We start from the raw sequence: 21,998 nt of genomic DNA, 5'->3' as shown, positions 1-21,998 counted from the left end.
CAAGGAGGACCTATACCATTCCAGACAAGTGACTGTCTAGTCTCTTCTTAAAAACCTCCAGTGAAGGAGCGTCCACGATTTCTGGTGGCAAGCTGTTCCACTGGTTAATTGTCCTCACTGTTAGGAAGCTTCTCCTTAATTCCAGGTTGATTCTCTCCTTGGTTAGTTTCCATCCGTTGTTTCTTGTGGTGCTTTGGAAACTAAGTTGACTCCTTCTTTGTGGCAGCCCCTCAAATACTGGAATACTGCTATCTTATCACCCCTAGTCCTTCTTTAACTAGTCATATCTTGTTCCTGCAACTGTCCAGGCTGTTAATCATCTTAGTCCCCTTTCTCTGCATTTTTTCCAAAGTCTCAACATCTTTTTTTGTAACCAGGTGATTGAAACTGGATGCAGGAAAGCCGGAAAATTAGATGAATTGAGTGAACCAGCAGACATTTGATACAAATCTCTTTTCATAATACTAAAACTAGAAATAGCAATAGCAGTTAGACTTCTATACCGCTTCATAGTGCTTTCAGCCCTCTCTAAGCGGTTTACAGAGTCAGCATATTGCCCCCCACAACAATCTGGGTCCTCATTTTACCCACCTCGGAAGGATGGAAGGCTGAGTCAACCCTGAGCCGGTGAGATTTGAACAGCCGAACTGCAGTCAGCTGAAGTAGCCTGCAGTGCTGCATTTAACCACTGCACCACCTCGGCTCAAAATTTTTTTTCCTTCAAATCATTAGCATCTCCTCCAACAGAGATTTAATTCAAATATGAGACAACTTAGTCAGGATCATATTTTTTTACAAAACACAAAACAATACACATAATTTCCACATAAAGGCATCAGCCTCCATGTCCCAAGCAAAGTCTGTGTTCTTTGTAGAGGAAGCTATGAAGCTCCATCCAATATAATCTTTTATATACTGCTCCAAAAGGTGAAACTCAGTTAGCGGTGTTGGGAAACCTTCCAAGCCTGCATTGTTACTGTTCCTTCTTTAAGGAAACCTTAGTGGAATTGCTATTGTCTTTTTTTTTGGGATGTGCTTATCAATATTTACTGGAATGGACCACCCAGTGACTTAGATCATTCTTCATAAAATATGTTTTCCTCAGACTGACACTGTCATTTTGCAATTTGTTCCCAGAAGCAGATTGCAACCGTCAGCAAACTGTTGGAGGAAAAAAAAAACACCAGTGGAAACCTTTGCTATCAAGTGGAAACACAAGCATAACGTTTAAACATCCCAGCATCAGGAAATTCCCGCAGCTTTTATTTATCTTCTTGGCTTCACGAACAAGGAAAGCTCAAAAGATTCGGTTGGACTGTCTGTACCCAACTTCCTCTTTCACTGAAGAGGAAACAAAACAATTGCAGAGAAGATAAATGACTGCAACTGTTGGGATGAGAGGAGAATCTTAAGACTTTTCCTAAGTTCAAGATCCTTAGTTGATAGACCAGTTTTATCAAGATCTCCCCTGAACACAGCAGGACAAGTGAAATGAGGGACCTTATTTGAGAAGTGGGGAAAACCTTCTAAAAACTGTCCGCTAAGTGCTGGAAATGTAATCAGACCCCAGGCACCTACTACCACATGTGGTGGACGTGCAGGAAAGCAAGAAAATATTGGGAGAAAATAAAAAAATAGAATAGAATAGAATAGAATTTTATTATTTGTATGCCGCCCTTCTCCAGGAGGACTCAGGGCGGCGAACAATTCAAGGGGGAAAAAGGGGAACATAAAAAAACAAATACAAATAATAAAAGTAAACAACAGTCGCACAACCATACATGTCGAGGGGGGAGGGAACTCATCACCCCCCCAGGCCTGCCGGCAAAGCCAGGTTTTGACGGCTTTTCGGAAGGCCTGGAGAGAGGTGAGGGTCCGAATCCCTGCGGGGAGTTCGTTCCAGAGGGCCGGAGCTGCCACAGAGAAGGCCCTCCCCCGGGTAATAGCCAGGTGGCATTGGCTGGTAGATGGCACCCGGAGGAGGCCAACCCTGTGAGATCTACTGGGTCTTTGGGAGGTAATTGGCAGCAGGCGGTCTCAAGTACCCAGATCCAATACTATGAAGGGCTTTATAAGTTACGACTAGCACCTTGAAGCGTATCGGTAACCAGTGCAGCTCGATAGGTGTAACTGGCTGGAAATGATAATTAAAAAGAATATTGAGTTGAAACCAGAAATATATCTCCTAGGTATATTACCAGAGGGCTATGATAAAAGGACCACATATTTTTACACATGCTGACAGCAGCAAGGATCGCGTATGCTAAATATTGGAAATATTGGAAAAATGTGGACACCCCTCCAGAGGAGGCTGTAGTTTGAGGACTCCTGATTTAGCGCAATATAAAAAATGCAAATAAATTATCTCCAGACCACCAAAATTTTCTTGCGGATCACCAGTTGGTGACGCCTGGTCTAGCTATTCCCTTTCCTATAGGCATTGATGCCAAGTCTGGGAAGATGCTTTTGACACATTTCTCAATCAACAAACTAACACCCAGCAGTGGTTCTTGGCCTCTTGCTTCTGGTGAATGACAATGGAACTCAAGTGGCTTAAAACCAATTAAGTCTTGGGGAGTTTATCACCATAATGGAGTTGCAGAAGCAAGCTGTTTGTTATCGCTTTCAACCAAGGCTTGATGGGTTTAGATTGGCTGTATTGGAAACCAAATGAAGTTACCCTTTGATTGGGTGTGGAATGGCACTGACAGAAAAAGGGTTTAAGGAGGTGTTTATTGGGTAATTAGTAGGGGGCCTTAAAAGATAAGGAACCAGTTCTCTTTGAGAATTGCAGATTTAAACAAGGGATTGTGCTTCTAATTTATGCCCCATTTTCCTTTGATATTTATTTTATTTATTTATTTAAATAAATAAATTTATTTATTTAGCCACTCAGCAGTGGCTGAGACGCTGAGCTTGTTGATCAAAAGACTGGCGGTTTGAATCCCAAGCGCCAAGTAATGGAGTGAGCTCCCATTACTTGTCCCAGCTTCTGCCAACCTAGTCGGAAAGCACATAAAAATGCAAGTAGAAAAACAGGAACCACCTTTGGTGGGAAGGTAACAGCGCTCTATGCACCTTCGATGTTTAATCATGCCAGCCACATGACCAGAGACCCTCTTCGGACAGCGCTGGCTCTTTGGTTTAGAAACTGAGATGAGCACCGCCCCCTAGAGTCGGGAACGACTAGCACATATCTGCGAAGAGCACCTTTACCTTTCATATGAGATCTCTGCAGGATTTCTTTGGTATTATTACCAAGGCTGTCCTATGCATGTTTTTGCAGAGTGATATCTCACTAGCTGGCTTTGTATAACACACTAGGCTAAGAAGATGGTTAGTTAGTGCAGCACTGTACAAACTCAGACAGTATGTCAATTTATAATCCAGTTATTACATACACTTATACACTTATATTTTTCACACCCCTTGATTCCAATCTTTACAACTCCTAGGGAGGTGTGCATTGTTCTTTCTTTCCACATTTCATTTTCCCCCTTCCTTTCCCCCCCCTCCTTCAGATTTGTTTTGTTACTTTATGTAAAATCTTGTGTGTGTGTGTGTATGCTGGCCTTGTATTCGGGTCTTTTCCCATGTAAGATTGAGATTGTTTTGGCAACATTTCAGGGAGGTCTCACTCACCATCCAGCCTGAAGATGGCGAGTGAGACCTCCCCGAAACGTTGCCAAGACAATCTCAATCTTACATGGGAAAGGACCCGAATACAACAAGACCAGCATACCTACACATGTGAAAATCTACGAAAAAATGTGTGTGTGTGTGTATGTATGTATGTATGTATATATATATATCTATATGTATGTATGTATGTATATATTGTTATTTCCTTTCACTTTTTTCTCCCCTCCCCCATAAACGCACGCACACACATATACATACATACATATACACATAACACACACACATATACATACATACATATACACATAACGTTCAACTACGGCTGCCACGGGCGGGGGCGCCCTTCTCCTCGACTCAGAGGAGCCCAAATCAAACTTCTCCCGATCCGGTCCATTCGACTTGCGACGGGCCCCGGAGTTCGAGGGGAAATCTCTCCCGCCCAAGGACGACTCCGGGCGGCGAAGGGAACCAGACGAGGCCGGAGTTTCGAACGGCGGGCGAAAATCGCGGGCTGTCTCGTGATTGGCCGCTCGCCGCCTCCGCCTCGGCCAATGGGAGCGCGGCGCGCGCGCGGGAAGCCCGAATATCGCGGCCGGAGGAAGGAGCAGCTCGGCCGCTTTTGCAAGAAAGTTGCGTCTTTTGCCTTCCCGGCTTCCTTTTTAGTCCACGTTTTTCTTTCTTCGGTGCAACGGCAAAGGACGGGCATGGTGCGGACCAAGGCGAACTGCGGAGGCACCTCCGGTGCCTATCGGAAAGGTAAACGCATTTGCAGAGGCTTAACCAGGATATAGAACTAACCGGGATGCAGAATTAAGTGGGATGCAGAACTAACTTGAATATAGAACTAACTGGGATGCAGAACTAACGGATGCAGAATTAAGGGAGAGACAGAAGTAACCGGGATGCAGAATTAAGTGGGATAGAGAACTAACCAGGATGCAGAATTAAGTGGGATATAGAACTAACCAGGATGCAGAATTAAGTGGGATATAGAACTAACCAGGATGCAGAATTAAGTGGGATATTGAACTAACCAGGATCAGAATTAAGTGGGATATAGAACTAACCAGGATGCAGAATTAAGTGGGATATAGAATTAACCAGGATGCAGAATTAAGTGGGATATAGAACTAACTGGAATGCAGAATTAAGTGGGATATAGAACTAACGAATGCAGAACTAACTGGGATGTAGAACTAACCAGGATGCAGAACTAGCTGGCTTGCATAAGGTCTCTAATAATTAACTGCTTAAAGGGGTTAGGTTCATACCACATGGGGAGGGGAGGGGGAAAGGAAAGCAAAGAGACTAACCCGGGTCTGAATTAAGCTGCCTTTATCCTGGATAAAAGAATGGTGTGTGAATTGTCATATTTAAAGCAGCTGCCTTGCATTCCTCCATCTTCCTTCTAAACGGGATGGATTTTAACTAGGTTTAGGCTATTAAGCTGGATTTAAGACCCAGCAAGCCCTGAAAAAGGCAACCGAGGTTAGCATAGGGTGCCCAGGCCATTAGATTTTTTAGCTGACCATGTTGATTGAACGCAAGCTGTGTATTGCAACTCCCAGTGAAACTCCCTTTGAAATGCAGGAATGCTCTCATTCAAGGTAGCCCTCCCTGGCATGGCTGCTGAGATGAAATACACAAAAGTCAGCTTCCTCCTTAAAAAGAAATGAGGTGCTGACTTTTAATTCAAGAAGACAAAAGATAAAAGGGTTTTGTCTCTGGCTGCATTCACACAGCTGGGAAACTGCATCCAGTCAAACCTTCATCAGCTTAGACTAGACAGAAGCACCTTGGAGGAGAGCACATTCGCCCTTGTCACTGGTTTCAACCCTGCGTTTTATAAAATTGCCCTACTCTTTGTGGATTGTTAACAAGAAGCAAACTGGCCCGAGGCCTAGATAATTGGGCTTAATGGCATCTTTAAAATGTAAATAATCTCTTAATTCTTTCTTTCTGCCAGTGGTAGCTGCTAGGGCTCCTCGGAAAGCGCTGGTCTCTGGACAGGTGAATGTCAGTTCATCTCCTGCATCAAGGAAAGGTGAGTGTGTAAGATACATGACTGGCTTTAATGCTGCTTTGGACAGAGGTTGAAGGCGGCTGGGGATTTTCAATTTAGAATTGCTCTGGAAGTACAAGTATCCTTCCACGTGCAACCACAATTGAGCCCCGCCTTTCTGCTATTAAGCGAGACATTTGTGAAGTGACTTTTGCCTTATGTTAGTAGTGCAGTCTTTATTGTCATTGCAGAAAATAAATACAACGGAATTGGTTTTAACCTCACTGGTTTCAACATTATAGCGGAAACGAAAAAAGAAAGAAAAAACAACAACTAGTCATTCGTTTCCCGTGTGCGTGGAGTGATTGTGGTTGTATTTAAAAGTCTGACAGCCCAAGGATAGAAACTATTTTTAAACTTAATTGTTCACCTGGCTATACTTCGATGTCTTCTGCCCGATGGTAGAAGTGCAAAGAGAGACTGACCGGGGTGTGAATCATCTCTGAATATCTTCCTCTCTCTGCTAAAGCAGCGAGACCTGGCCATGTCATCCAATAGCAATAGCAATAGCAGTTAGACATATACTGCTTCATAGGGCTTTCAGCCCTCTCTAAGCGGTTTACAGAGTCAGCATATCGCCCCCACAGTCTGGGTCCTCATTTCACCCACCTCGGAAGGATGGAAGGCTGAGTCAACCTTGAGCCGGTGAGATTAGAACCTCTGAACTGCAGATAACAGTCACCTGAAGTGGCCTGCAGTACTGCACCCTAACCACTGCGCCACCTCGGCTCCAGTGGTGTCAGAGGGCAACCAATGGTTTCTTGTGCCGAATTGATCTCTCTCTGTAGGGCCTTCCTGTCCCCAGCTGTTAAACCAGCCTACCATTCTATAATGCAATATGTGAGGACACTTTCTATGGTGGACCTATAGAAAGAGGTCATCAGCCATTGATCCACCTGATGACCTCTTTCTATCGGTCCACCATAGAAACTGTCCTCGCATATTGCATTATAATATGTTTACTACCTTTCTTGCCATAGTCGTTAAGTGAACCATGGTGGGTTGATAGATGAGTAACCTGGTTATTAAGTGAATCTGGCTTCCTTTATTGACTTTGCTCCTCATAGCAACGGCCATCAATAGGAACTAGTTGCCAAGCATTTGAATTTTAACCGCAGGATGCTGCAAAGGTACATTTGAAAAAATGGTCATAAATCACATTTTTCAGCACTGTTGTAAGTTTGAACGTCGCTAAATGAACTGTTGTAAGTCGAGGACTGCTACAATCAGATTGAAGCTCCACTTACTTAACTTTGTGGTGCTTTGTATCCTTTCCTTCGGCTTTAAATTAAAAATACGGTACTGTGGCTGTTTAATCTAGAGCTACACCACCACAGGGTTATTGCCAAGCATGACCTGACAAATGCGCGCCCGACAACAGCGCGCTGACAAAACCGTGGCGATAAAACCGCGGCGTCGACAGCACGCTGACGAATGAGCATAGAAGCGCGCCGACAAAAGAGCGCTGACAGAAGCGCCATTACGGTTAATGTAAGGGTTAGGGTTAGGTTTATTTATTTATTTATTAGACTTACATACCGCTTCATAGGGCTTTCAGCGCTCTCTAAGCGGTTTACAGATTTTTTAGCAAATTGAGTCAGCAACTTGCCCCCACAGTCTGGGTCCTCATTTCACCCACTTCGGAAGGATGGAAGGCTGAGTCGACCTTGAGCCGGTGAGATTTGAACCGCTGAACTGCAGATCATAGTCAGCTGAAGTGGCCTGCAGTACTGCACCCTAACCACTGCGCCACCTCGGCTCTGTTAGGTTCAGGGTTAGGTTTAAAGTTAGGGTTAGGGTTAAGGTTAGGTTAGGGTTACCTTTAGGGTTACCTTTAGGGTTAGGTTTAGAGCGCGCTTCTGTCAGTGCGCTGTTGTCGGCGTGCTTCTGTGCTCATTCGTCGGTGTGATTTCGAACTCATGCTTTTCTCCCCGTGGTTTTGTCGGCACGCTTTTGTCTAGCGCGCATTTGCCGGTGAACCGTTGCCAAGTATAATATAGTTTCTAGGCTTTTCTTTTGTTCTGCTGTTTCTTCTTGAGTCAATATATTTGAGCTGGGCCTAAAATATTTTGTGCTTTTAATGCTCTGGGAATAATTCCTCAAATGGTTTAGGAATAGGCAGCAGCCTCACATATTCACTTCTGTGAGATGGATACTTGAAATTGCTAATCTGATGCATGCTGTCACTCTTGCATTCCAGTTTAGCAAAGACGGCTTGTTTCAACTAACTTGACATAGCTTGAGCATCCAGAGATTAATCCATATGTGGATCAGAAGCTTTTGTAGCTACTACTGGTAGTCTTCAGTTTACAGCCAGGATTGAAACTGGAATGTAATTTGCTAAATCATGAAGTGAGTTATGTAACCAGACCTGACTTTGCAAAGCAAACCACAATTGCTAAGTGAATCTGGCTTCCCCAATTTGCTTGTAGAAATTGGTTGGGAAGGTTGCCAATTGCCATCACGTGATTGCAAATTGCTCCCATTATTGTAAATGAGAGCAGGTTGCCAAGTGCCCTGATTGTGATCGCGTGACACACCGAGGGGATGTGCAAGAGTCAACTTTGAGGCCAGGTTGTGGCAAATCACTTTTTCCAAGGACATTATAACTTCGAACTGTCATCAAACAATCATCAATCAAGGCCTACTTGTAAGTTGGGTGTGTTGTTGTTGTTTTTTCTTTGTTAGCTGGGCACTGATGAATTCTGGTTTGTTTTCCACAGGGGAAAGTAAGTACGCAGGAGGCAACCCAGTATGTGTGAGGCCAACTCCAACTTGGCAAAAAGGCATCGGGGAATTCTTTAGGCAAACTCCAAATCGTCGGGAAAAGGAGAACCACAACTCGGAGGAAGAGCCCGGGTGCAGCGAAATAGGGAAACGGAGAAAGAGGTAAGGATGGCTATCTGTTGGGGCCCAGCAGGAACCGTTGGAGCTGCCACCAGACTCCGACAGCGAGGGGCCCTATGAGTCGGCTCTGGAGGATGTGGAGGACCCTGGACAGGGTTCCGACTCCGAGCAGGGTGCAGAGAGGCTGGTTGGCCACCAGGAGGCGCCTGAGCCTTGGACCAGTGGGGTGGAGACAAGGGAGTGTGATCCGGACGCCAGCAATGAGTTGTTCCTGGATGCCGGGCACCGAAGAGCAAATAGGCGTCAGGAACAGTTGTGCAAGTACAGGAGGTAATTGCACTCAGCTGGTGGTCATTAGGCTCCTCTCCAGACTATAAAAGGACTGCTTGTGCACACGCCCTTTTTGCAGAAGTCAATGTAGGAACTAATGTTGGAGAACATTATTGTGAGCTTGACAGGCTGGATTGCTGCCACGGCTTATCTGTGCTGGATTGCTGCTCAAGCTTGTCTGTGCCGGTTTGCTGCCAAGGACCTGTCTGTCCGTTACTTAAACGCCGTAACTTATCTTTGACTTGGAGTGTGTGTTGGTGTAGGACAAGGGGGGGTCAGAACAGCTATCTGTTCGTTCCTAGTGGCAAAACACCTGGCAGGATATTCCACGTTTAATGTTCTACAGGAGAATTGGTGAAGCAAGTTTTAAAACTTCTACCTTGCTTGATCTAACCACCTTAGTTAATGCTCAGTGAAAATGACAATTCCCTAGCCTTGTTCACTCGGTACAGCATGAGTTTCGGAGAATCCATGTCTAAAATGGATTTTTACTAGGTATTAGGGGCAATAGCAATAGCTCTTAGACTTATATACCGCTTCACAGTGCTTTTACAGCCCACTCTAAACGGTTTACAGAGTCGGTCTATCGCCCCAACAATCTGGGTCCTCATTTTACCCACCTTGGAAGGACAGAAGACTAAGTCAACCTTACAAACATTTGGGAAGCTTATTTCACACAGGGAAGCTTTTGTTTCATTGCTTTTTGCAAATGGGTTTTTTTAAATAGGGTTTCCAGCGTTACCTAATTCAGTGTTTCTCAACCTTGGTAACTTCAAGTTACCTGCAGCTCCCATAAGAGCTGGCTGGGGAATTCTGGGAGTTGAAGTCCATACAGCTTAAAAAGTTGCCATTGTGGAGAAACACTGAGCTAGGTAATAGAATTTTCGACCTCTGTCAAAATAGACCATGTTCTGGAATCTTTATTCATGGCAACACGGAAAGAAAGAAGTGACTGTATGATAAGGGAGCTTAGAAGGTTTCTGATCTAACTGGAAAACAGATCCCAGTTCAAGGTGAAGGCTGCGTGCCTTTACGATATTTTTAGTCTCTTCTAAGGGCTCAGCTATTGAAAATATAATTTACTGGAATTTTAAAGATGTGAACAGTCGCTGACTTGTATTTTTTTCCCCATTAACAGGGCACGCCCTTTGCCTCCTTGTCCTGCAGAGCAGGAAGAATCTGAAGATGATCAAATGTGAGCTAATCCTGGATCTGCAAAGCAGATCTTGCGCTCCGAGAGCATTGTGTATAGGCTGTATATATATTGCATATATTCCGTTTGAATCAAGTGTTTATAAGCATCTGGCATGCTATTCTGTTGACTAAAATAACGTAAAAGTTGGCAGACTAAAAAAAAAAAAAGTCAGGTCATTGATACAATGCTCTTAATACTTAAAAGTGTTTTAATGATTCTTAACTAGTAACTAAATGCTTCGTATTAAATTTGTTTTTGCTTCTTTAAGCACTTATTAAAGTTCTGTGCCATACCAGTGTTAAATAACATTCTTATGCTTCTGTACAAAATCTTGTTGCTATGCTGGTTTTTTTCTGTAAACTAGAACATGCTGAACGAATAATTATTTTGGATTTAAAAGAAATAAGACCCAAGAAATGTACTTAATTGAGTGGCAGAATAGTAGAATTTCTACATTGGCTCTATGTAATAGCTTGAATACGCCAAATTTGGGTACGAAGGCAACTCGAAGCATAGAATTTCTGATATTAGAAATAACAGATTAACACTTCTAAAGATTTTCCAGTTTGCTTCCATCTTTGTTTTATGGCATTGAGGGTAGGGTTAAATTTTTTTCTGATTATCCAATTACTACATTATTTGTAATTGTGGAATTGGCCTAATAAAGATATATCAGTTTTACAGAATTCAGCACAGCGATTCTTGTTTTTTTTTAATCTGGGTAACTGGTTTGTCTATGTGCAGACTGCGATTAGTTCTTAAATAATGATTTTAAAGATTATGAGTATTCATACTTTCCTTGTATCGAACTTTGTGGCAGTGGGAAAGATAAGGAAGTTCGCTTTCAGGATATTCCGGCTAAATATTCAACTGCTTTGAGATTAGAGTTTCCAGAATTCCCATTATATTAGGTCACCACACTATAAAAAAGATGTTGAGACTCTAGAAAGAGTGCAGAGAAGAGTAACCAAGATGATTAGGGGACTAACATGAAAAACAGTTGCAGGAACTCCTGGGCACGGCTAGTCTAGTGAAGAGAAGGACAAGGGGAGACGATAGCAGTGTTCCAATATTTGAGAGGCTGCCAGAGAGAGGAGGAGCTATTTTCCAAAGCACCCGAAGGCCAGACAAGGAATAATGGATGGAAAGTGACCAAGGAGAGATTCAACCTGGAAATAAGGAGAAAGTTTCTGACAGTGAGAACAACCAACCCATGGAACGGATGTTGTGCAAGCTTCATCACTGGAGGCTTTCAAGAAAAGACTGGACTGCCATCTGTCAGAAATGGTGTAGGGTCTCCTGCTTGGTGGGGTTGGACTAGATGACCTACAAGGTCCCTTCCAATTGTTAATCTAAAGGACATTGGGTTTGAAGTCAGAATAAATCTTTTCTGCTCCTTTGTATGGTGCTATAGGTTTCTTAGTTTTTAATGTAGGATAAGGAGGAGGAAGAAGGGAGGAGGAGGAAGAAGATGAAAGGGGGAGGAGGAAGGGAAGGAAGAAGAGGAAAAAAGAGAAGAGGAAGAAGGGAATGAAGAAAGGGAGGAGGGGAAAGAGGGAGGAGGAGGAGGAAGAAGATGATGGAGAAGAATAGGAGGAGGAAGGAGAAGGTGAAGAAGATGAAGAAAGGGGGGAGGAGGAGGAGGAGGAAGAAGAAGGGAAGAGGAAAAGAAACAACAACCACCCAGTGGTCTTCCATCCCTGCTCAAGCCAGGGATCCCTTCCCAGGACCAGCATATAAACAACTCACACGTGACCCCCCACAACCCACGTGTCACTATCTCCCGCCCCCCCTCACTCATCCCCATCATCTGTCTCCTGGCTGAAGGAAACCCTCCCGCCTTTCTGCGCCTGCGCAGGCCCCGCCGTCCGAAGCCCCGCCTTATCCCGCTTAGCAACCGGACGCGGTTGCTAGGGCGTCCGGGCCCCGGAAACACTTTTGTGACGCGCGCCTCGGGCCGGCTGGCGTCTCTCCCATAGGGCGCCGGCCGACGTAGGGCGTGTCCGCGGGAAGCGCTTCCGGGGTGGCCCGCTCCCCCCCCCCTCTCCCCTCAGAGCGCTCAGCGAAGGAGGGGGCAGTGGCCCCGGGTTCGCGCCCCCTCCCAGCCGGGAGAAGCGGCTTTTCCTCGGGACGGTAAGAAGGCCGAGCTGCGGGCTGGGTTTTCCGGGCGAGAGGGAGGCGGGCGGGAGCGTCCGCCGTTAACCGTAGCCGACGGGAACGCTCGCGAGAGAGGGCGGGAAGGGGGGGCGTCGCTCCTCGCCCTCCGCCGCTGAGGGGGCGCCCCGAAGGCCCGGAGCTGAGTGGGGGGCTCCTGAGTTGTGGGGGGCTCTCTTCTCCTCCCCTTCCCCCGCCTCGAGGGCGGAGCCCTCCGGCCATGTGGGGCGTTTAAACGGCGCCCGGGCAGCTCCTTTCCCCTTCCCCGCCTTCGTTTTGGGTCGGGGGTCGCTTCTCCGGAGCCAACTCAACACACACACACACACGGTCCCCTCCCCACAACCCCAGGCCGGCCTTCGGCAGGCAGGCTTTCCGTGTGGCGGGCTCTTCCTCGGCTGCCATCTGGGAAGGAGACAAAGAAAGGGGGCGAGGGAGGGAGGGAGGAAGGCGGAGGCCCCGGCGGTGCTCGGCGCTGCACGTCGGGACGGCCACGTGGAGAGCCCCGCGGAGGGTTCGCCTGGGGAGGCGGAATCCATTGAAGCGGAGACGCCTTTCCTCACACCGCCGCCGCCTGGGAAACGGCTGCCCCGGGCCTGTTAGGTGCTTTGCCGTGGGTTGGTTTGTGTGTATGTTTGTGTACACACACACACCATACATACAACACGCATGCATGCATTCTATCTATCTATCTATCTATCTATCTATCTATCTATCTATCTATCTATCTATCTATCTATCTATCATCTACTTACCCACAGTCAATCTATCTATCTATCTATCTATCTATCTATCTATCTATCTATCTATCTATCTATCTATCTATCTACCTACCTACCTACCTACCTACCTACCTACCTACCTACCTACCTCCATCCATTTATCTATCTCTTTATCTGTATCTCTCTCTCTCTCTCTCTCTCTCTATCTATCTATCATCTCCATCCATCCATTTATCTAACTCTTTATCTCTATCTATCTATCTATCTATCTATCTATCTATCATTATCTATCTCTATCTCTCTATTTCTCTTTCTCTCTATATCTATTTCTCTCTCTCTTTCTCTCTCTCTCTCTCTCTCCCCCCCTATCTATATCTATCCCTCTCTCTGTCTGTCTATCATCTATCTATCTATCTATCTATCTATCTATCTATCTATCTATCTATCTATCTATCATCTCCATCCATCCATTTATCTATCTCTTTATCTGTATCTATCTATCTATCTATCTCTCTATCTATCTCTATCTCTCTATTTCTCTTTCTCTCTATATCTATTTCTCTCTCTCTTTCTCTCTCCCCCCCTATCTATATCTATCTATCTATCTATCTGTATCTATCTATCTATCTATCTATCTATCTATCTATCTATCTATCTATCTATCTATCTATCTATCTGGGGTGGGGAGAGCTGTCGTTCCTTGGTGCCCTCTGAGCTTGGTTGTTTTCTTGAAGACATTTCCTTGTTCATTCCCCAATTGTTCATTTGCAAATTCCGCTCCCTTGTAGTCCTGATGATGATAGCAATGGGGTAATGAAACGTCCGCAAGAAAAACCGCAGAGAGAGGGAGAGAGAGAGACAGACAGACATGTCTGTGGAGATTCTCAGTCATTCCTGGTTTGTCTCAAAAGTACTTTTTCAAAAGGCAGCTGTTTTTCTTTGAAAACGTTTCACTTCCCATCCAAGAAGCTTCTTCCTCTGTTCTTCTGATAAAGCTGCTTGGGCGAGGGTCTCGTCAGTTCTTCTGATGAAGCTTTCTTGGGTGAGACGTGAAACATCTTCTTTCTCAAGGAGAAAAACTCCAGAAAAAGTGCTTTGAAAAAGCACCTTTGAGACGAGAATTCCACAGTTCAACTCTGAAGTGTAAATTTCCTCTTCTGTTGGAAAAGAAAGTTTCTGTTTTTTAAAAACCTGAACTCTCCCCCTTGGTGTAAGAACCTATTTTCCCCTGAGTTTTGAATTGCAGCCTGGATGGATCACTTTTAGCCTGGGCTCCCTCTGTGACAACTTGAACAGTTTGTAAGGATGTAAGGAAGCAAACGCACCAAAGGAATATGCTTTTCTTTTCTTTTCTTTTTTCTTCTCTTCGGCTTCCTCTTTGCACCTTCCTGATTGCCTTGTTTTTCTTTCAACCTAGATGACTCAGTGCTTAAAGTGCAGTGGTTTATAGTCTGTAGCTGAATGATGATCTTTTTGCAGTACTTCTCTCTGTTGGACGTCACTCTTGACGAAATTCCTTTTTGACTTTTGGGGAATTGATGTTTGTTTGGTAAACGTCAACCTGAAGACCTTGAGTCAACAAATTAAATGCTATGAGGATGTTGAAATAGGTAAAAGATGGAGATGAGAGGTACAGGCTACAATGAGAGGAATGTTAAATGTAGTTGAATTGAAATGATGTCTTCCTTAATTCATTTCCCAGATGAGAGAAATATTGTTATGTGAAAGAATAAAAAGCAGTTTTTGAAAGTGGAAGTAATTTTTTAAAAAATATCCTAGATTATACTTTTGGCTAGAAGCTCAAATTCTCGTATAGATAGGAAATATCTGTAGGTGTTTCAGAGGAACTGTAACTAAAACTAAATTAAAACTAAACTAAAACTGTAACTAAAACTTAAAACTAAAACGCATTTGTTAGTGGAAGCAGCTTCAAACTTGCTTTCAGTAGCAACTGTTATAAATACTTCGGCATTGAAATGTATAGTTTTGCTTTGATATAATTGTTCCATTTTAATTTCATGGTACTTTAATGGAATCATGTCTCTCCTAGAAGATTGTTTTCATCTTTCCTCTAACTCAGTGTTTTCTCAACCTTGGTGACTTTAAATCCCGTGGAGTTCAACTCCCAGAATTTCTCAGCCAGCTGGCTGAGGGATTCTGGGAGTTGAAGTCCACAAGACTTAAAAGTTGCAAAGGTCGAGAAACACTGCTCTAACTCTTCACGTATGGAATACCACTTCTTCCTGTTTGGCAGAAAAAAATCAGCAGATTATTTTGGCAGTCTGTTGTTCAGTGTTACATAGACATATACTGCCTTTGATTTGGGAGGAATGTGATTAAATGTTCTTAAAATTGTAGAATACAGTTCTGTTGAATGAAACACTTTGGATTTATAAAGTACCACAACAAAGATATCTATATATCTTCCTTTTAAAATACTTCTTTATAATAAATGCCTAATGGAGATTCTCAATCATTCAGGCTATGGTTGTCCTGAAGGTGCTGTTCCAAACTCTACTGAGCGTCCTTGGCTTTTTCTCGAAAATGTTTCACCTCTCATCCAGAAGCTTCTTCAGTTCTTTACAATAATTCACCACGACTATGGATTACAATGTTGTATAGTCGTATCCATTCGGTCAATAAATTGGGAATTAGACTTTTGGATTGCTAAGTGGTCTCTGATATGAGACTTGAAAGGATTTAACCAAACCAGAGTCTCTCAACCTTGGCAACTTAAAAGATATGTGGACTTCAGCTCCCAGAATCCTCCAGTCCATACATCCTCAAGTTGCCAAGGTTGCCAAACTGATCCAAGTCACATGATGAATGCCTGGGTATCCATATCAGGTTTCATTAACGATAGCTCATGTAACCATTGGTGTTAGAGTGATAAATAAATTCTAATGCTATCTGAAACTTTATTCTTCCGTGTTATGTAAAAATTACCGTTCCCATTTGATTTGCCAATCAGAAGTGATCCGTTTAAAGTATAAAGTATATATAGAAGTTTGCTAATTGAGAGTTTTGATAGGGATTCTGTTGGGTTCCCAGGGACGCGGTGGCTCAGTGGCTAAGATGCTAAGCTTGTCAATCAGAAAGGTCGGCAGTTTGAATCCCTAGCGCCGCGTAACAGGGTGAGCTCCCGTTACTTGTTTCAGCTTCTGCCAACCTAGCAGTTCGAAAGCATGTAAAAATGCAAGTAGAAAAATAGGAACCACTTTGGTGGGAAGGTAAGAGTGCTCTGTGTGTCTTTGCCGTTTAGTCATGCCGGCCACATGACCACGGAGATGTCTTTGGATAACGCTGTCTTTTCGGCTTTGAAACGGAGATGAGCACTGCCCCCTAGAGTCAAGAACGATTAGCACATATATATGCGAGGGGAACCTTTACCTTATTGGGTTCCCAAGGAATGTTAGTTGCAGCGCTATGAACAACATACTGTAATTTAATTGAACTGTTTGTATCAAACGGAACAAGCTTGAAAGGGAATTTTGGAACTCTACTTGCTTTAACAGTGTTTTCCTTTGTTTTGAAAAACAGATTGTTATATATAAAACCAAAAAAGAGGAGAAATATTGTTTATTAATCTCTGTTATTTAGGGGGTCACTTAGGGCAGAGTAAAAATTCAGCGGTGGTTAATTCTCCTTTCAGTCTTCTTGCATTATCAGGGTTTCTGGTTCTCCTGTAGCTACTTGTTTTCAGCTTCTCAGTCCTGTTGCGTGGGCACAACTATGTGCCACTTCCATGGCAACCACCTCCAGTTGTTGACTGTTCTTCAAAATAGGTGGTAAATCTATTCGGATTAATTGAAAATGTATATAATGTACTGATGAGTCGGTGGTTGCATTTTGATGATGGTATTTACCTAGTGATTCATTTGAAATGGCTGCATCTTAATACGGTCAGTTGGCTCTTCAATTTCAGAACCAAACTCCAAAGTCAGGTTATAAACTCTGTTCTTTATTTCCCCTTTTAGTTTGATGTTTACATAAGTAATTCCCAAATATAACCGATCAGCAGTTTTCTACTCCTTGCTTAGTGTAGTAGCATTAATTATTTGTATGTATTTCTGGCACTCTTTCTGTTCACTTTGTGGTGGTTGCATTATACAATTCTATATCATGGGATACTCAACTGATTTCTTTTTAAAAAAAATAACTTTAATATGTATCCAGCGCACATTTCAAATTTTAATATCATGCAAGACAGGGTAAGCAGCCCTTACATTGGCATATCAGTCAAAATCCAATGAAAATGTTAAAGCTATGTACGTGACATATCACCCAGTGATGAGTGCTTTTCTATTTGTGATACTCAAAATATTCTCTCCCCTAAACAATCCAGCAGTGTCCAAAAATTGCTGTAATCTAGAATGGATCTCAGATTTTGTCCCTTAAAAACAAAAATAACTCCACGAGCTTCTGCTCAGGACCCAAATTTCGATGTATTTAATACGTCAGAAAAGGGCGCTCAGTGGCTAAGACACTGAGATGGTCGATCAGAAAGGTCGGCAGTTTGGCAGTTCAAATCCCTACTGCTGTGTAACGGAGTGAGCTCCTGTTACTTGTCCCAGCTTCTGCCAACCTAGCAGTTCGAAAGCATGTAAAAAATGCAAGTATAAAAATAAGGACCACCTTTGGTGGGAAGGTAACAGCAATTTGGCATTTAGTCATGCCAACCACATGACTACGGAGACGTCTTTGGACAGCGCTGGCTCTTCAGCTTTGAAATGGAGATGAGCACCGCCCCCTAGAGTTAGGAACAACCAGCACATAATGTGCGAGGGGAACCTTTACCTTAAACACATCAGAATATTTAACTTCTTTTATTCTATTTTGTTCTCATTTACACTTGACACCAAAAGATTAAACTTTTGTTTTGCTTTCAAGGCAAATTCCTTATTGAGACCACACACTTCAGACTTGGTTGAAAACTCAATTTTCCCTGCCTTTTCATGCTGCTGGCTTGAATAGGAGTGGGGGGCGGGGGGAATCCTTTCAAAAAAAAAAAAAAGTATTAGCCGTTGTACTTAGTTAACTATAGATGCAGCTCAAGATGTGTCATTTCTGGGATATTTTTTACTTCTCATTTTTCTATACTAGAAGTAAATGGAGATGTTTAGGTTTTCTTTTTTGCCAGATGAGTTACAGACTTATTGATTATTACTTACTATTTTAAAAGACAAAAGAAGACAGGTTTTTGGATTATTCAGGACAAAAAGCACCTTGCCTTCTTAATGGCCCTGCCCACTGCCCACTATTTTTCCTGAACTCCCGTAAAGCTCATTGTGTTATCACAGCCACCTAAGTTCCATGAGCTCTTACATTCTAGGGGGAGCATAGTGACTCAGTGTCAGCCAGCCAGATTGGTTTCACCACAAACATGTAGCTGGAACAAACATTTTTTGGGGGGTTGAACAGCAAAATGCTTTTATGCCTTTCCTTCCCAGGCCAGGTAGGACCACAGAATTAGGTTACAAGTAAATCATAAACCTGTAGTATCAGAGATTGGTAACTTTGACATAGCTCGTTTTGGGCTGTTTAGCCAGTGCAGGCCACCATAAGTAATCGCTTTTTGTCTTAATATTCCTGACTTTTTTTTTTTTGTATCCAACAACTCTTTTGAGTCATAAAAGGGGGCTTTTTTGTTGTACATCCCTGTTGTGTTTCACCTTCTTCCTTTACCAATCGGATTGTGATCTTGCCCCCCCCCCTTTTTTTTTGCCCCTCTGCAGGTAGTGTAAGGTTTTCCTCTACCTCGCTGAGGACGGTGAAGTCATCCCCGGACCTTCCGTGACAGTGCCTGAACAGCCCGGATATGATGCCAAAAGATCTCCAAAGTATTTTATAGTTTGACCCAATGATTCTTCTGGATCTATATTTCTCTCTTCAAGAATAAGTGCAAAGACCAAATCCTACTTACTACCAGATATTTTTTATTGCAAGATCATGGACCATATTACTAGGGAGAAAGATGAAAGGCGAACAGGGAAAGGGAATCCAGGAAGAAGCACGCACAGTTCTCGAGCATCAAGTTCCACTTCGGCGGCTGGAGTTCTCATGGTCGGGCCCAATTTTAGGGTTGGCAAGAAGATCGGCTGTGGCAATTTTGGAGAGCTCAGGCTAGGTAATAAGAGCCCGGCAGGTTCAGCAGCTTTCAATCCTGGCTAGCCAGAATCTCCTCCCACAAATGGTCCTCAACTTAGGACCACCACTGATCCCCAAATTTTTGTTGCTGAGTGAGACATTTATTAAGTGAAGTTTGCTCCGTTTTATGATCTTCCTTGCCACCGTCGTTAAGTGAATCACCGCAAGTGTTAGGTTGGTGGCACGGTTGTGAAGTGAATCTGCCTCCCCCGTTGACTTTGCTTGTCAGAAGGTCATAAGTGTGAAAAACACAAGTCACTTTTTTCAGTGCCGTTGTAACTAGGAAAGGCCACTGAATGAATCATCGTAAGTTCCCTGTACATATAAAATGCTGCATGTAGTGGTAGCAACGTTTCCTTTTTATCTGTTACTATAATGCATACAGGCATCATATACATACATGTAACACAGCTTTCTGACTTCCTGTTTGTTCATTTTTAATGAACTTTGGTTTAGTATTCTTGACATTAATTGGGATTTTTATTACTTGGGTGTTACACCCCCTGCTTGTAATGTAAAGTATTTTGAGGAATAATTCTTTTCTGTATTTCGATATTTATTCAAAGTATATAGACCAGTGTTTCTCAACCTTGGCATTCGCTGGCTGGGGAATTCTGGGAGTTGAAGTCCGGACATCTTCAAGTTGCCAAGGTTGAGAAACACTGATATAGACAATCTTAAAATATTGATTAATTATTTGCAGAAGATGGGTTATTGGGGATAATGTGAGTTGCAAATGAAAGTTGATAATAAATAAACAAGCTATTGAACCTTTTTAAAAAATTTTTAGAGAAACCTAACAGCTAAAAATAATAATTTGCATATCCTGGTTGCTATTTGAAACAAAATTCTCTCTCTTTTGCAGGAAAAAATCTTTACACAAATGAATATGTAGCAATCAAGCTGGTGAGTAGTTTTGTGGTTTTAAAACATTTCTGCATGCCGAAGATTACCCCAACAAGAAAAAAATTTCAGGCCACATTTGTCCTGGTTACATCCAGCCTACATTTTCTATATGTGTTGTATTGTGGTACTACCTTTAAATTTTGTAGAAACCAATTCAGTATCTGCTGTGCTGCTCACTAAAACCAATCCTTGCTCAATTTAAATGCTTGCCACCAAGTTTTTAAAAGGACTGCAGCAGATGAATGGAAGAATCTAATATGAGGAATCCTGCTTATATGCCCGTCCATCAGCTTACCTAAGTCGGTGGGCATGAGAAATAGATAGATTTATGTATTGAATTGGTACGCGTCTATCTTGCTCGCGATAATAGATTCAGTCTGAAAGAAGCCGTTCTGACCAATTTTGGAATACAGAACCGTTTTCTATGGGTGGAGTGGGCTGTTTTAGGATCAGAATGTTTTGAGAGTGAACGTTTTGCCATGTTTGTCATCTTTCCTATGAAGATGGCACAGTCCTAATATGGGTATGTATACATTTAGGAAATGATCATATATTTCAGCATTTATCAACCTTGGCAACTTGAAACCGGGTGGACTTCATCTCTCAGAATTCCACCCAGCAGTTTGGGAGTTGAAGTCCACCTGGCTTCAAGTTGCCAAAGTTGAGAAACATTAATATATCTCATTGAACATTAAAGACGTGGCAGTTTATCTCCTTTTAAAACAATGTGTTTTTTCCACTACTTTTAAATTTATTTATTATATTTATACAGCCATCCACCTCACAAATGTGACTCTGTGGCATAAAATTTTTACAATAGAAAGGCTTTACTTTGAGAGAGAGAGTGTGTGTGTATTCAAATTGGAAAGCAAATTTGCAAAACCAATTTAATGTACTCCTGCTCCTACATTGTCATTTAGTGAAACAATCCACCATTAAACAATCAGTTCATTTTCGTTTCATTATTTTGTGTTTTATAGGAACCATTAAAATCTCGTGCCCCACAACTGCACTTAGAGTATAGATTTTATAAACACCTCGGCTCTTCAGGTAAGAAATCTTTCTCCTAGGAGTTAAAATGAATTGTGGCAACAGGGTGTAGTGAAACTAGTACTTACCCGTATGTTTGAAAGCTACAAGTACCCTAGAAATCAGAGGGTGCAGTTTTTAGCAATGATAAGTGTAGTGCGTATAACTCATCAGATGCAAGACAGGAGCCAAAGGAACATTTTCTGCACCCCCAAAAAACCTTCACTGTTGTTTTTTTTAAAAGTAATATATCTCCATTTCGCATTCTTAAACTGATTTGAAACTTGGTGGTCCCTTGGAAAAGTAGTTGGTGATTTGGTTGTTTGTCCCAAACAGAAAATAAATAAATAAATAATCTTAGAGGCCATCTGCATAGCTCTGTAAGCCACCATCAAATTCAGTGAATTAATTCTGCCAGCGGTATAAATGTTGCCATGAATGGCTGCGCTGGCATAGGTCTAATTCGGAACTTAAGGTTTCCTTTTGAAAAGGAAAGATCAAACGAAATGTGATGAAGAAACTTGGCATATATTTTTCTAGCACTTTTATTTTGGTGGCCTACATCAAAGCTGGTAGTTCTTTTATCTGTGACATCCTCTTGCTATAGTACAGTTAATATATTTTTTTGTTTTGTTTTTGCATTTGTTTCAGTTGAAGGCTTCCCACAGGTATTTTATTATGGTCCATGTGGAAAATACAATGCCATGGTACTGGAGCTCCTTGGCCCAAGTTTGGAAGACTTGTTTGACCTCTGTGATAGAACATTCACTCTGAAGACTGTCTTAATGATAGCAATTCAGCTGGTGAGTCAAAGAACAGTTTCACGTTTTTGTAAACATCCTCCCTTCTTCCAACCTCAAATATTTCCAATTACAGTGCTGTCTTTTTTTTTTTTGACTGCTGTGCAAACTTTTCTTTATAAGTTTATTTTGGTTCTATTTAACTACCATGGATTCAGCAAAGGGTT

The 21,998-nt window shown here is 42.6% G+C and overlaps 2 protein-coding genes across 3 annotated transcripts in view; both read left to right on the top strand.

Moving 5' to 3' along the window:
- The first annotated feature begins 4,211 nt into the window (after positions 1 to 4,211).
- PCLAF (PCNA clamp associated factor) lies at positions 4,212 to 10,762 on the top strand. Its single transcript, XM_032233366.1, has 4 exons — positions 4,212 to 4,398; positions 5,609 to 5,686; positions 8,428 to 8,593; positions 10,020 to 10,762. Exons 1-4 carry the CDS (start codon positions 4,347 to 4,349, stop codon positions 10,078 to 10,080), a joined length of 357 nt encoding a protein of 118 aa, XP_032089257.1. The 5' UTR covers positions 4,212 to 4,346; the 3' UTR covers positions 10,081 to 10,762.
- A 1,329-nt stretch (positions 10,763 to 12,091) lies between these two features.
- Positions 12,092 to 21,998, top strand: part of CSNK1G1 (casein kinase 1 gamma 1) — a 33,328-nt gene continuing 23,421 nt past the window's right edge. For both annotated transcript variants that reach the window (XM_032233071.1, XM_032233070.1), the window contains exons 1-5: positions 12,092 to 12,209; positions 18,685 to 19,076; positions 19,962 to 20,002; positions 20,983 to 21,052; positions 21,683 to 21,834. In XM_032233071.1, the coding sequence (XP_032088962.1) occupies positions 18,899 to 19,076; positions 19,962 to 20,002; positions 20,983 to 21,052; positions 21,683 to 21,834 (441 nt within the window). In that variant the 5' untranslated portion in view covers positions 12,092 to 12,209; positions 18,685 to 18,898. The remainder of the gene's footprint in view (positions 12,210 to 18,684; positions 19,077 to 19,961; positions 20,003 to 20,982; positions 21,053 to 21,682; positions 21,835 to 21,998) is intronic.

The sequence above is a fragment of the Thamnophis elegans genome, chromosome 16 (genome assembly GCF_009769535.1).
Source record: "Thamnophis elegans isolate rThaEle1 chromosome 16, rThaEle1.pri, whole genome shotgun sequence".
NCBI lineage: Eukaryota > Metazoa > Chordata > Lepidosauria > Squamata > Colubridae > Thamnophis > Thamnophis elegans.
The sequence above is the reverse complement of the archived record's forward strand: the minus strand, read 5'-3'. Positions and strand labels throughout refer to the sequence as shown.

Coding starts and splice junctions, on each gene's coding strand:
- PCLAF (XM_032233366.1), top strand. CDS start 4,347: ATGGTGCGGACCAAGGCGAACTGCGGAGGCACCTCCGGTGCCTATCGG. Junction 5,687..8,427: donor ATCTCCTGCATCAAGGAAAG/GTGAGTGTGTAA, acceptor TGTTTTCCACAG/GGGAAAGTAAGTACGCAGGA. Junction 8,594..10,019: donor ATAGGGAAACGGAGAAAGAG/GTAAGGATGGCT, acceptor CCCCATTAACAG/GGCACGCCCTTTGCCTCCTT.